General features: G+C 50.8%; 1 protein-coding gene across 2 annotated transcripts in view; it reads right to left on the bottom strand.

Moving 5' to 3' along the window:
* ASIC2 (acid sensing ion channel subunit 2) overlaps nucleotides 1–14,205 on the bottom strand; it is a 1,003,709-nt gene that overhangs the window by 53,706 nt on the left and 935,798 nt on the right. For both annotated transcript variants that reach the window (XM_065896497.1, XM_065896495.1), the window contains exon 3: nucleotides 6,872–6,999. In XM_065896497.1, the coding sequence (XP_065752569.1) occupies nucleotides 6,872–6,999 (128 nt within the window). The remainder of the gene's footprint in view (nucleotides 1–6,871; nucleotides 7,000–14,205) is intronic.

Below are 14,205 nucleotides of genomic sequence, written 5' to 3'. Positions count from 1 at the left end.
ATTCTCTCCCGTGCCTTGAAAAACACAACTGGGCAAGCCTCCATTTCTAACGGGGCCCGTGAAGCATATTAAAGACCATGGATCTAGCTGTCAGATTGACAAATGAGTCTTTTCTTCTGAAAGGCACTTAGGAAGTTGTATCTGGAGGAGCTGTCAAAAGCATTTGGGGGCACCCCACCCAACATCTGGGCCTTTTTAATTTGGGGGTAGAGGTGGGTATACTGTTTCTCGTTGTGAGCCATGGTGGGATTCCCTCCAAATGTTGGAGATGCGGCCAACCTACGCTGACAGTAAAGGCTTAGGCTTCTGTAGGAGCCGACCGTGCCCACACGGCCTGCCAGTGACCTAACTGGGGCTGGCGGGACGCAAACATTTGTGTTTGCCTTGTGTATCTACAGCCCCAAAGAGTCTAGCAAGCAGCTGATTGATGCAGGGTGTGGTGTGACCGTGGGCATTCTCATGGTACTCTGCATACAGCCCAAGTGAGGAACCAACACACAGTCCAGGTTGCGGAATCAGAACCCTTCTCATTCCCAATGGCTCCAGACTGGTAGTAGAAGGGCTTCTTGGTGAGAACGGGGTATATCTGGGCAGTGATTAGCAACTCTGGTTCCCCAAGGCATTTCTGAGACCCTCGAATATAAACGCAGGGCCGTGTTTCCCCAAAAACTTTCTGAACAATGAGGCTGGTGGCCAACCGACTGCCCAGGGTCTGCAGATTCATTCTCAGTCCCGCCAAGAAGTATGGGCAGGGCGGTTGAATAAAGATTTGATGGACACATTGGATAAACATTTAGAAATCAAGACTCACCGCCAGGCTCTTTGAGGAGGAAGTGGGAGATGATGAAAATTTTCTTATATCAAATCATGACAGGAAGTCCCATCAGGATTAGCAGTCGCCTTCAGTTAGGGGCAAAGAATCTGACTGGCGACATCAACGTAGAAGATACTGTGCTCTTACTACATGAATGTCCTAGATTTTCTCTTTCACATATATTCGCTCACTCATATAATTCTCCCCACGGTCCAGAGTTCGGTGAGGACCTTCCCATCTGTTCCATCCACTCTCATGCACACAGATGGCTTCCAGATCTCTGTCTCCAGCCCTGACCTCTTTCATGAGCTTTTGCTTTGATTAGGATCTCTAAGTGTGCAGCCAGAAATGATACAGATACCATCACCCATCACAGGCTGGCTCCACAGTCTCAGGGAGAAGCAGGGCCCCCAGGGCAGATTTTAAAGGGAGTTTTGGCAGGCGGGGGCGGGGGAAGGCAGGGAGAGCACTGGAGCACAGCATCTGAGTGGTCTTTGGGCCCAGAGTGCAGATCTGAGTGTTAGTATGTAGTTCATTCTTTCAATCCTGCACATTTACTGAGCTCATATCTAAGCAAGGCACGGGGGATAGAGAATCCGAGAGACACCATCCTTGCTCTCAGGGAGCTCCCAGCCTAACTGAGTCAAGGGCTGATGGGGGCTAAGGAAGACAGTTTGTAAGAGGAAGGCATAGGGGCAGTGATGCACAAAGGGAGGTAAATTCTGCAAGGAGAGTTTTACATCTCTTAGGAGTGGGATAAAATTGCTGAGAAACCTGCTTGATTCTGTGAGCGCTCCAAGGCGGGACCAGGTCTCCCTCATCTTCATCTTCCCAGCAAAGCAGGTGCTCAGTGAATATTTGCTGAAGGAATGAATGAATGTATAAGGTGTTATATGGAGCGACTACCTGCTCCTTGGGGGGTGGCAGGACAGGACGGGGAAGGTCTTCTTAGAGGCTGTGCTCTTTGAGCAGTAGCTAGAAATAGGACTAGGCCTTTGCCAGGTAGGTAAGACCAGGAAGGGATGCTGGGCAGAAGGAACAGTGGGGGCAAATGCACAGAGGCAGGCATCAGAGAGCATGGTGTATTTGGTGGATGGTTCTCTGACACTGGGATGCAGGGGACAGGTTGGTCAACCATGGGCAGTTGATGAGGCTGGAGAGATGGGCAGGGGCCGGGCTGAACGGGACCTCGGACGCCATTCTAAGAGGTTGGGCTTTTGCGAATTACAGGAAGCCCAGGAATTTAAGGGTTTTAAGTAGGGCAGCCATGTGGCCGCCATGTGTGTGGCCTGGGGAAGGGGCACGACCAAGGAGCACGGCCAGAGCCTCTCTTCTAAAGTTTTAGGGTGGCTACATACCCCAACCCCTGCTTCTCACTAGTAGGAACCCAGGTTCTGCCTCTCAGACCAGGGGAGGGGGGTTTATCTCACATGTCCTTGCCACCATGGACCTTAACAGCACCCCACGCCAGCTGGCACAAAGGAGGGAGTCTGCAGGTGGCAGAGCAGGTGCAAAACTGCTATCGCCCAAACTTCCAGGTGGCTCCCGTGTGCCTGAGTGACCCCCAGGCTGCTAACGCTGGAGGCCCTTCGAGGTCATCTAACCCAGCCCTTCCATTCTACGGATGGGAACACTGAGGCCCAGGGACGGAGGCAACCTGTCCAAGTTCTCATGGCGCAGTCAGGACTAGAATCCAGGCCTGTGGGCTCCCTCCCCAGATGGATCTGTGCTCATAGCCGAGCCCTGCAGTCCCCTTAGCTCGGCGGGACCTGAAGCAAGTGACTTGGCAGTTTTGTCATCTGGAACGCGGCATAACAATGTCCCCCTTTTGGGGTTTTTGTGGGGAATAAATGAAATAATGCAGGTCAAGTGTCTCTGCAGCTTAATGCCTGGCGGGGAGTGTGCGCTCAGGTAGGAGGAACTGTTCTCTCCCTCCGTGTCCTGTTTCTGCTCTCAGCGTGTTATCCCACTGCCTGTCTCTGGTGCTGGGGGTCCTGGGATGGTGCAGGGGCTCCTGCAGCAGCTGAGCCAGGGGGGCACTTCTCAGATTGTCCAAGGAAGGCAGGGGCATACCTTGGCTTATTTGGGTTTAGGGCAAATACAGATGTAAAAAAGCAATCTTTGGTCTGGGTTACAGCCCAATGGTGTGTTCTTTTGGATGACAAAGTAAAGTGAAAAATATTGAGAGAAGTGCGTGTGTAATTTTGCACGGGTGGGATGACTTTACCAGGCAAAAGGACTTTCCCGTTTACAAAGGGATTCACTGGCAGGAGGCCTGTAAGTTACCCGTTCCGCTCAGGGCTTTCACTCAGGAGTCAATTTCCCTAGCATGATTCACACCAAGTTTCTAGGAAAGGGCCTTCTGCCCCCCAAATAGTCTTGTCATCTCTGGCCTTCTTTCAAGATTCCCTTGAGCTTTGAGCTGAAGCAGCAGAATCTTGGAATGGGAACAGTGTAGCCGCTATAGGTTGTAAGACCACGGTGATTTTATGTGCCATCGAGAAAGAAAAAACATCGCCAGTTGTAACGGACGTGCAACAAGCCCCAATTTCAGAAATGTTAAAATGTGAAAAAAATATGCATCTTAGAATCAATGTTTGAGGACCAGGGTCGGCTGGATAGGTTAGTACTAATGGCAGAGTTGAGAATATACCAATGGGGGCCAATCCCCAAATCATACTTGGCTTAAGATTATTTAACGGTTATTTTTCCTATGTGAAAGAAACCACTAATACGTAGGTTCCCTGAGGACAGACACTGGGTCTGTTTCGCTCACCAGCGTATCCCTATCACTTCACCCATAGTAGGTGTTCAACAAATATTTGCTCAACAAGTAAATAAAACAAAGCCGCATTATAAGACGTGGCAAAACCAGACAAGAAAACAAATCATTCAGAATTCCCCCACTGTGGGTATTTTGCCTTATTTCCTTCCAGTCTTATTTCCTATGAATGTGCTCTTTTATATACGTGTAAACACAATGTATTATTAGATTTAGCTCCAGGATGTGTCTTTGTATTTCTCTATTAATATGAATGAAGTGATGAAATGAGATGGTGTGGAAATGCTTTGAAGACTGTAAAATGTTTAACCAAATATCTTATTATTACTTATAATAACCATAGCAACGCTAATACGAATGAGGCTGATTTTCTGAAAATATACTTCAAAGCCAACAATGAATTTGTCCTCTGAAGCTGGGAATATGTTCTGTCCCTGACCGCCACGGGGAGTCCCTCTGTTTCATGTTGGGAAGAGAAAGAGACTTAAGGGTTCTGAGAAGTTATCAGCTCCAGATTCACACCAGGCCCAGAAATTTCTCTGGTGTCAGTAAGGGGCGTCAGTGTGGAGTGGGGAGGACAGAGCACATCTCTCAGGCCAGTGACACAGGAGCCTACAGAGAGCTTCCTTCTTTCCAACCTTCGCTAGCGGTGAGATGGAGTTTACCCTGTGGGTTTCAAGGAAGGCTGTTCACTTCCTCTGCATGGTAATAGCAATGTGGACACCAGAGAGGTGTCAGTACAGGTAAGTCATGCAGGATCAGAGTGGTGGTTACTTTCAACAAAACACAAAATCAGATTCGCGTCGGAAAACTAGCCCCAAATTCACCATTAGATAGGCAAAGAATTCATGGACACACTTATTAGTCTAACCCATGCCTGGTTCTTCGAAGGGAGGTAGATTGACTCACATCACACACAAAAGGCAGGACTAGCCAGGCTCCTCTGTGCCCTATTCTCCATGAGGCCTCAACCTTGGCCTACAAAGACTTGGAAAAACACTAACATAGTTTCCTTCTTTCTTTCCTTTTCTTCCTTCCTTCCTTCCTTCTTTCTTTCTTGTCATTAGCCCTTCATTTTCATTGAAATGGATAGTTTAGATGAAGAACAGAACTAGAATAGTGTTAACAATCGACTTCTGAAAAATCACATTTGTATAAAGGAAATACAAAAGGCCAGCAGAAATCCAGAAAAGGTGCACTGCACTTGGATGAAGGATACTGTTCAGGGTAGCGTAACACTACTTAGGCCACACAAGCCCAGGAGCAGGAGACAAACAGAGGGCAGAACTCCAGGTAGTATTTATTCTGGATTCTCCAGTGAGCTCAAGGATATTTCGTATTTTTGAAACATTCAGCTAAAGCTCTTTACGAAAATGACCGTGTCTTCAACACGTTTTTACACTAATGTAGTTTCTCACAGCTCGAAGGCAAATCCCTGGGGAGACCCTAGCCCCCTTAAAGTCCCCGCCTAAGAACTCAAGACTGCCAAAAGAACTTACTGTTTGTTTGTTCCTGCCAAGACCAAAAGGTAGGGCCCCTGTCTCCATGTCTCTACAGGAGGAGAGAAGCCTGTGATGGGGTCCTATTAGCAAACTTGGATGGGTTCCACACGCACTGACCCCCACCCCCTGACTTCCAGCTTTTTGTAATGCTTCATTTCCCTGACTCTGCTCAGACACCCTCTCTCCCCCCAACCCTCCCCCTCATTTTCCCTTTAAAACGCCAAGTGCCTTCTTCTGCACAAATCAAAGTTGAGTTCAGTCCAGGCTGAACCCTCTTCCCTACTGCAATAGTGTATTACTGATTAAATCTGTCCTTGCTGCTTTGTTTATCTGACGGTACTCGAAGGAAGGCTTGCTGCTACACCCAGGCTAATAGCTTGGGCTCCGGGCTCTCCGCACACCTTGACCTGCTAGTCTGTGTTCACACTTCCTGATTCAAATCCTCAGCCTTGAACTTGGCTCTGTGCTGTCTGCTTCATGCCCTCCCTCTTTGTCCTCTAGGAAGAAGTTTTCTGGTCGTTCCACCAGGCTCCCACCTTGCACGCTCTTGAATACTCCACTTCTGCCTACACTGCCTGCCTCTATCTCTGAGCCGCTTAGTTGCTGGGCCAACCTCCCAGCCTTCTCTACCCCAGTCTCAGAGCCACCATCCCACCTGCTACATGTTGCAGTGGAGGCTGATCTTGATATTTAGCAACTGCCCAGGCATTAAGTACAGGGAATAGTGCGTGAGGCCTGCGCCATCAACGTTTTCCCAGCTCGCTTAGAGAGTTAAAACCAGTTTCCGATACAGAAGATCGCTTTATAAAATGGCTAAGGAATCAGTGATCAGTACTGGATGAGAGATGATTTGGGCCAAATTGTAAAAACAAGCAGAGCTCCTAAGTGACGTGTGCATCTCTTTGCTGACTGCTGCTCCCGTTCTCCGGGGTCTCCTTTCCTCACACCCTAGAGCTGGGCTCCCTGTCACTCATTCACCTCATGCTTTGCTCCAGGCCTCCCAGGGCACGTTGTCTTGGGTGACCTGGTTTAGGACTCCCTCAGAGTCGTAGGCTCTCCAGCTTTTATTCTAGGCAAACCAGGAGATCAGAGAAAAAAAGCATCCCCATGTCTCTCTGCAGTCCTGTTTGGAGGCTTCCTCCCCACTGAGAATTTACAAAGGTCTCCCTTCTGAGGTGTGGAAGCCATGTCACATCTGTGCCAATCCTCACTCCGTGGACGCACAGAGTTGATGCAGAAGTTCCGGCTGGCTGGGAGGGTCCCTCCTCTGGTGCTAAATCAGAGAGCAGACAGGAACCCATGAAGAGGCTTCCCTCCACTTCAACTCTGTTACAAGAGAGTGATGCTCTATCCCTGTTCCTTTTTGCAGGCCACTTGGCTTTGTATTACCACAGTGATGAAACACACCAAACCTTGATGAGCAATTTCCCTCAGCATCCACTGGACTCCCACCCGACCCGCACAAAGATTTTTTTCCCAGAATGTTTTGGGGGAAAAAAACCCCAACCAGTTGAGTGAAAAAGCAAATAAGCTGGGTTTCCCTCATGCCCAATTGCAGAAACCGACAGGCGGTACAGGAGAATTGGATTACAGAGGTTAGCCTGATACATTTCTCCAATTTCAGGGTGAGTCTCTTTACTGAGCCCAGCCCTGCTCCAGCCTCCTGGGTGGATTCAGAGCCTTCCAGGAGTGGGAATCCCATTTCTCCTCCTCACGTGGCGGGTGGCCGGGAGAGACCAAGGACCGCTGATCCGGAGAGCCCTGGGGACTTACCCTCTGCTCCTGTGTGGCCACGAAAGTCTGGAACCCTGGTGCCACCCCAAAGCCTAGCTCTTGGATGAAAGGCGGCTCAGACTGACTGTGGATCTGAACCTTCACGCCTGCTTCAAACGTCGTTTCCTCTGAAAGAACAAAGATGGACAGAGCCATGGGTCAATGATAACAGATGCTCACGGAGTCCTGGGACTGAAAAGCTCAAAAGGATGCTGGAAAGGCCCCACGGTAGGCAGAATCATGGTCCCCCAGAGATGTGCACATCCTCGCCCCTGGAAACTGTGGCTGTGTTGCCTTACATTGGTGAAAGGGATGCTGCAGATGTAACTAAGGATTTTGAGGTGGGGAGATTGTCCTTGGTCATCCAGGTGGCCCAATGTGATCACAAGGGTCCTTACAAGAGGGAAGCGGGAGGATCAGAGTCAGAGAGATGTGGAAAAATCTATGCTGCTGGCTTTGAAGATGGAGGAAGGATCCATAAGCCCAGGGATGCAGGCAGCTTCCAGAAGCTAGAAAAGGCAAGGGAATGGATTTCCCCTAGAGCCTCTAGAAGGAATGCAGCCCTGCTGACACCTTAAAATACATTTTTGACTTCTGGCTTCCAGAGCTGTAAGATAATAAATTCATGTTGTTTGATGCCTCTAAGGTTGTGGCAATCTGTTAGAGTAGCGATCAGAAACGAATTCAGGTCAGCTAGGCCAACCAACCTTTTGCTTCAATCTGCAAAACTACAGAATGGGATTATGAAGTGAGTTAAGCACCTATTCTCTTTATTTACTAACTTCTCTACTGGGCCATGTGCTGAGGCGAGGAGATCAGGAGAAGGAAAACACGATGATACAGCAGTTGAAATAAAAATACGGGGCCACGGGGCTTCCCTGGTGGCACAGCGGTTGAGAGTCCGCCTGCCGATGCAGGGGACACGGGTTCGTGCCCCGGTCAGGGAAGATCCCACATGCTGCGGAGCGGCTGGGCCCGTAAGCCATGGCCGCTGAGCCGGCGCATCCGGAGCCTGTGCTCCGCAACGGGAGAGGCCACAACAGTGAGAGGCCCGCGTACCGCAAAAACAAACAAAAACAAAAAAAACCACGGGGCTTTCCTGTAAGCCCCTTGGAGCTGCAGGAGATGGGAAACTAGAAGAGAAGCTTCTCCCCTTTTGTTCTTTGGCAGGAGAAACGGCCCTCAGCAGTGAGTGGGGGAGGGACAGCAGAAAGGGATGGGATGGCAGAGCCTGGCTCATCCTATATGTTGGTGCTCATAATTGGCAGGAAGTGCACCTATGGGATCTATCAGCCTTTCCTGGGTCTCCTTCTCTTATTCTTTGCAAACAGCTTGAAGCATGAGTTTTCCAAAATGCAAATCTGAGTCACTTATAAGGAGCCCAATCTCCTTCACCTGCCCCCATTCCAGCCTTGCTCTGGGCAGCCCTCTGCTTCGTGGCACTATGTGTTCCAACCCACCAGGGCCGCCAGATTGGTTGTTACTGATCCCTGCTCTACACGGAGCACATGCATCTCCTTCTGCCTGGAATGTCTGTCTGTCTTTATTTATTTATTTATTTTTGCGGTACACGGGCTTCTCACTATCGCGGCCTCTCCTGTTGCGGAGCACAGGCTCCGGACGCGCAGGCTCAGCGGCCATGGCTCACGGGCCCAGCCGCTCTGCGGCATGTGGGATCTTCCCGGACCGGGGCACAAACCTGTGTCCCCGGCATCGGCAGGCGGACTCTCAACCACTGCGCCACCAGGGAAGCCCCTGGAATGTCTTTTGCTTGGTCCACCTGACCATCTCCCTTCTCATCACTGAAGATTCAGCCCCCAGCCCCAGCACAGAGCCACTCCTTCTCCTGCCTGGTTGTGTCTTTCACATACGCCTGGTAAAGCCTCTGCCACACCACGTCACAATCCTTTATCTCACTGTCTTTTCCACAAGGCTGAGCATCGTTGAGGCCAAGTTCAGGGCTTTCTCTCTGGATCTCAAAGGCCCTGCACACGGCTGGGCATCTTGCAGGCACCCAGGGAACGCCTGTTGCATGAACGAGTGAGAGACTTGTGACTCCAACCTCTACTTCTTATTCATGGGCAAGGCCAACCTAGAAATCACATCAAGGAGTATTCTGAAACTAGAGAATAGGGAGAGGATGGGTAAATGCAGAAATCAGGGAGGATAAGAGGGGATGGAGGTCAAAGGTCAAGGAGGGGGAGTGTGTCAGCCCCAGGGCCATAGCGTAGGGAGAGCCTGGGGAAACGCTCTAAAGCTGGCACAGAAGAGAAAGGCAAGGAAGGAAGGGCCGGAGCCAGGCAGTGAATGCGCAGGACCCAGGGCAGCCTGGGGGCCTGTGACCGAGGCAGGGCGAGGCGTCCAGAGCTGGGTGAGAATTCCAAGGTCGGGGGCACAGGCCAAGGGTGAGTAGGCAGACAGGGACCAGAGGAAGAATAGGCAGGGCTCTCACAATCTAGACGAGGAATCCAGTGGCTGAAGTGAGGTTCAGGCAAAAGAGAGCCTCAGCCGGGAATCCTTTCATACACATCTCCGTGGAGCAGTAGAGAATTCCGTGAAACCCACGAACACCTCCCCCTTTCCTCTAGCAGCAGAGTCAAGTCTTCCGCCATCTCTTTGCCCAGATGGCTCTGTGCAAACCCTTGCCCCTACGTCCCTGCGTGCCTGTGGATTTGTGTCCATCTCTCCCATGGATGGCAGATGCCTCAGGAGACGAGAGTGCTTCTTGCTCAGTCCGGTGCCCATTGCCCAGCCTGGGGCTTGGCCCACAGGTACATCAGGGAGGGGGCCGAGGGACAGGGAGGATGGGGGAGATGAAGAAGGCTGAGTGGCCAGCTTTCAGTGGCTGTGTGTTCTAAGGTCTGCCCAAGAGAGGGGTTGAGGAGAGGCCAAGGAGCCCAAAGAACAGGCTTTGATGGGGGAGAAGTGAACACACAGTGATACTGGGATACAGGGATGTCCATGCTTGGATGAAAGAAAAGCACATTAAGTGAGCTGTAGCGGGTGGGAGAGGAGAGATGCCAAAACGTGTTTTCCAGAGCTAGTGAAGCTGTGTGCCTGCGATATAAGGGAGCTCAAGAAACCTTAGAGCCAGTAGGACAGGTACCTGTGGTTACAGGTACCTGTGGTTACAGGGAGAAATGAGAAACGAGGCCTTGGTGTCAGAAGTGCTGTGAGTAATGGGCAAAGAGGACAGCCAGGCATGCCTGTGTCAGTGAGAGCCCCCCAAGGCTACTCAGACTGGGTTGGGGTTCAGATGGGGAGTTTATTCAAGAAGCAGCAGGGGCTGGAGCAGAGTAAATTCCTAAAGTATTCTCATATCATTACAAACACGGATGGGCATGCAAGCTGATGGGCAGAGTCAGAAGAGACACGAATAAGGTTTCTGCCCTCTTCAGGATAATGCTGTCTAGAGGAACCTTCTACCAAGATGGAATGTTCTATAGTCCTTGCTATCCAACCTGGTACTCTCAGCCCCATGAAATGTGACTCTTGCAGGTGAGGAACTGAATTTATAATTTAATTAATTAATGCCCCCCAACTTTACTGACGCATGATTGACAAATAAAATTGTATGGTATTTAAAGTGCACAGTGGGACGATTTGATGTAGGTATACATTGTGAAAGGATTCCCCCTATCAGGTTAATTAACATATCCATCACTTCACATATTACCTTTCTGGCCTGCTTTATTTATCTATTTTTTTTAGCCAATTGAATTTTAATTAATAAAACTTAAAGTTAAGTAGCCACATGTGGCTGGTGACCACCTTACTGGGCAGTGCAGTTGTAGAATGTCACCTGTGAGCAGATCCCAGCCCTCTCGGAGCAGTAGGGGTGACAAGGGCTTGAGCACCCCGCTTTCCTATGCAGGTGCCCCTGTGGGGTCTCTTGTCCAGAAGCAGGAGATCTGGGTGGGGTTCTGAGCAGTAGAGCTGTGCCTATTTGTAGTCAGCCCATGATTGTAGTCCCAGATCCTCCCTGATCCTGCTTCTCCCAAAGCGCCACTTATTCTCTCATCTCCAGGTTCCTCTTCCTTCACAGAACTGCCCCCAGCTCCCCTCTATGGAGTAATTCTCCAGTTTGATAGTGAATAACAGCCTCCCTCCAGTCCCTGCCCTGTACCCACCCTCGGCTCCTGCCTTTCCTGGACACGGCACACTATCAGTGCAAATACGAAGACACACTTTAAGAAATGAAGTGATCAAGCATAGGCCGTTAGAGCCAAAGGCTCCGCCCACGTACCTCCAACGGTCTCAGACTAGAATGCACTTGAAATCACATAGGAGCTCTGCTCTCCCTAGAAATTCTGATTCTGTCCCTCTGGGGTGAAGCCCAGGAAACTTGCATGCCCGGGGATTCTGATACAAATTATCTGAGGCCAAACACATTTGGGCAGCAGCGATCTAGTCCAGAGAGGGGAATTGACTTGCCCAAGGTCACACAGCAATTCAAGAGCAGAGCAGGGGCCAAGAGCCAGGTCTTCTGACTTGCAATTCGTCACTCTTCCTCCCCCACTAGGGGTGTGGTTTATTTCACATGAGCAGATGTCCTGGTTCATAGCCCTGGGGTTCTGAGTGGATGCTGGAGAAAGGGAGTATCTCTTTCATTGTCATTTCCCCTAAAGCCCCTAGCATGGTGCCTGGAACAGAGCAGAGCTCAAAAACTACTTGTTGAATGAAACAAACTGAGTGAGGGGGTGTCCTCTGCTGAGCTGACTGTTCCCCGCCCTTTGACCAGCTGTGAGTCTGCCAGGGTCTGGCTGGACCCTAGGAAACACCAGCACCGCATGTCAGCCAGTGACGGGCTTGCTCCCATGTTGCACAAGACAGAAGGTCTCATTCACCGACATGCAGCTGGGCTGCACAGAAAACAACAGCAACAGCAGCAACAATAACAAGAACAAGAACTCGGGCCACCCATACACTGTTTGGGTTCAAACTGAAAATGTGGGGCACCTCGTTAAAAATGTATTGAGAAACTCAAGACAGCAGTGGTAAAGCATTAAACCAAGAGTGTGACCCTCCTGAGCCTGCGTGACTGCAGTGGTCACACAACCGGGAAGCCAGCCCTGATGACAACCCCCGTTGGAGCCGGACAGAATTGTTCACATCTTCCAATTCCTCTCACCACCAAAAGATTCAACACTGAGCTGCTTCAAAGAGTGCAGGCCCCCAGTGCAGTGAAGGATTTGTTTACATATCATGAACAGCGGGATTCAAAGCCCCAGAGAGAGAGCACAGAGAAAGGGGAAGTTACTACACACACACACAGCGTTAGGAGCCCTTGTTAATTGGGACCAAGCTGAAACCCTGAGGGCGTAACATGAAAGATGATGTTGAAGCAGGAGGAGGGCGGTAAAGAGACTTCAACTTGCAGAAGCCAGAGTCTCCTTTTTAGGAGCAGGGCCACGGCCGGCACCAGGTGAAGTCTACCTGTGGAGAATTTTCTGTGCCTGCAAAAAGGATTGGGAAGCTCTGCTGGGCGGGGGAGTCGGCGGGGGAGCCGGGGCAGAATGCATAATGGGGCAGGGAAAGTACATCACAATAAAAGCTTACATTTTTAATCTTTGCAAATTACAGGAAGCTCGCAGAGGCAATAAACACTGAAGAGGAGGCAAAGAAGCGACTCTGAAATCCTGGAGGAATTTTCTAGGCTAAGGCAGGGATGTGCTGGTACAAAGCAATCTTGGGTTGGAGGAAACTGTCTTTGTAACAGTGGCTGGGATAGCTAGCTTGAGAGGAGAGGGTGAGATGCGTCTCAGTGCAGGATGGCTCTGTTTGTCCCCTACCCATCCTCTCCACTCTTTTCTCTGCCCTGGGAGCTGAACTTGTATGAAGTGTACTGTTGGGCTCCCTTGCCCTCTAGCTGCTGGTTGGCTTCAGCCAATGGTGGGCCCAGGTAGGAAACTGGGGGAGAGCGGAGAGTCAGGCTGGGATATTCAGCCTCTCAATTCTATTTGCTGGGTGCCTGTGCGTTAGCTGTGTGCCACCTTGGAAGGGCACGACTCCGGCTTGGGGCCTGGAGGGAGCGCTCCATTCTGATATGGGCTCTTTCTCCCTTTCCCAGGCATGGCAATGGCTCTCTCTGCTACCAGGCTCAGTATACTGCCCCATCAGTACTGCCTTCCCTAAGCCTTGCCCGCACCACCTTTGTGACTAGCCCTTCACTAATCGTTCCCTGTATTACCCTGTCTGCGGGTGCTGTTGATTTCTTGCTTGGATCCTATGGCAGAGTCCCCAGAGGGCATCTACTACCTTACCTCTGAGAGGCAGTAGGAGGCCTCTCTGCCTCACTGTCCATGGAAGGGCAGCCGTTGGTTGGAGCCTCTTGGGAATGGGGACCTCACTACCTGCACTGAGTTTCCAGAGTTCATCCTTGCACTGAGTTGACAACTGCCTGCTTTTAGATTTTACTTGTTTCTAGCTCTACCCCTTCTTCCAGGATCTGAAGATATGGCCACCGGAGCCTTCTTATTTTCATGCGAACCTTCCCCAGCAGAGCTGACCCCACTGCACCTTCATCTCTGAAGGCCTCACTAGCTGAGGCGCACTCAGGGATGTACATGGCCTGCCCAGGCTTCTGTGCGGAGGGGCCCGGGACCCTCTGCCCCCCTCCCCCCAGGAGAGCCAATTGCCCTGCATGGCTTATGGAGCTCCGGGGGCTCCCACCTCCCACACTGGGGCCCAGAGACGGAGCACCCCTTTCTCAAAGGAGTGAACCAGGCATTCTGAGTCAGTGGACGTGTCGGCCCCTTGTACTCGGGGGGTCAGACCAGAGAGCGCCTAGGACAGTGGGTTAGACGCTTGGGGCTCTGGGGTCAGGCAGGGTGAGGTCACTTCCAGCTCTGTGACCTTTGCCAAGTTATTTCATCTCTCGGAGCCTCATTTTTCTGCAAAACATGCAGAATGGGTTTGAACATGCTAATGGATGAAGCCTGCGTTCTCTCATCTCAGAGATCGAGGGAAAGCTCACTGAATGTCTGACAGTGACAATGACAGGGACCATGGTCCTAGCCCTTGAGAGCCCTGGCATTTCTACCAGGCTGACTACAAATGCAGTTTGGGTGGCCCATGAGAGGTGCCATCATGGTCCCTCATGCTCCCCTGGCTTGCACAGAGAAATCCATGGCATGAATCCAAGGAGGCCCCAGGTGGGGCCCTGGAAAGAAGAACAGGGAAGTATATAAAAGAAAACATTGGCTCTGAGATCACAGAGAGCTGGGTTTGACTCCCAGCCCTACCCCTTAATAGCTGTGTGACCTCAGGCAAGTCATATTGCCTCTCTGAGCCTTGCAAAGGATGGCTGATCTCTCAGGTTACTTTTAGCTCTA

The sequence above is a fragment of the Phocoena phocoena genome, chromosome 19, assembly GCF_963924675.1.
Source record: "Phocoena phocoena chromosome 19, mPhoPho1.1, whole genome shotgun sequence".
NCBI lineage: Eukaryota > Metazoa > Chordata > Mammalia > Artiodactyla > Phocoenidae > Phocoena > Phocoena phocoena.
Note: the sequence above shows the minus strand (reverse complement) of the source record. Positions and strands in the feature narration are given on the sequence as shown.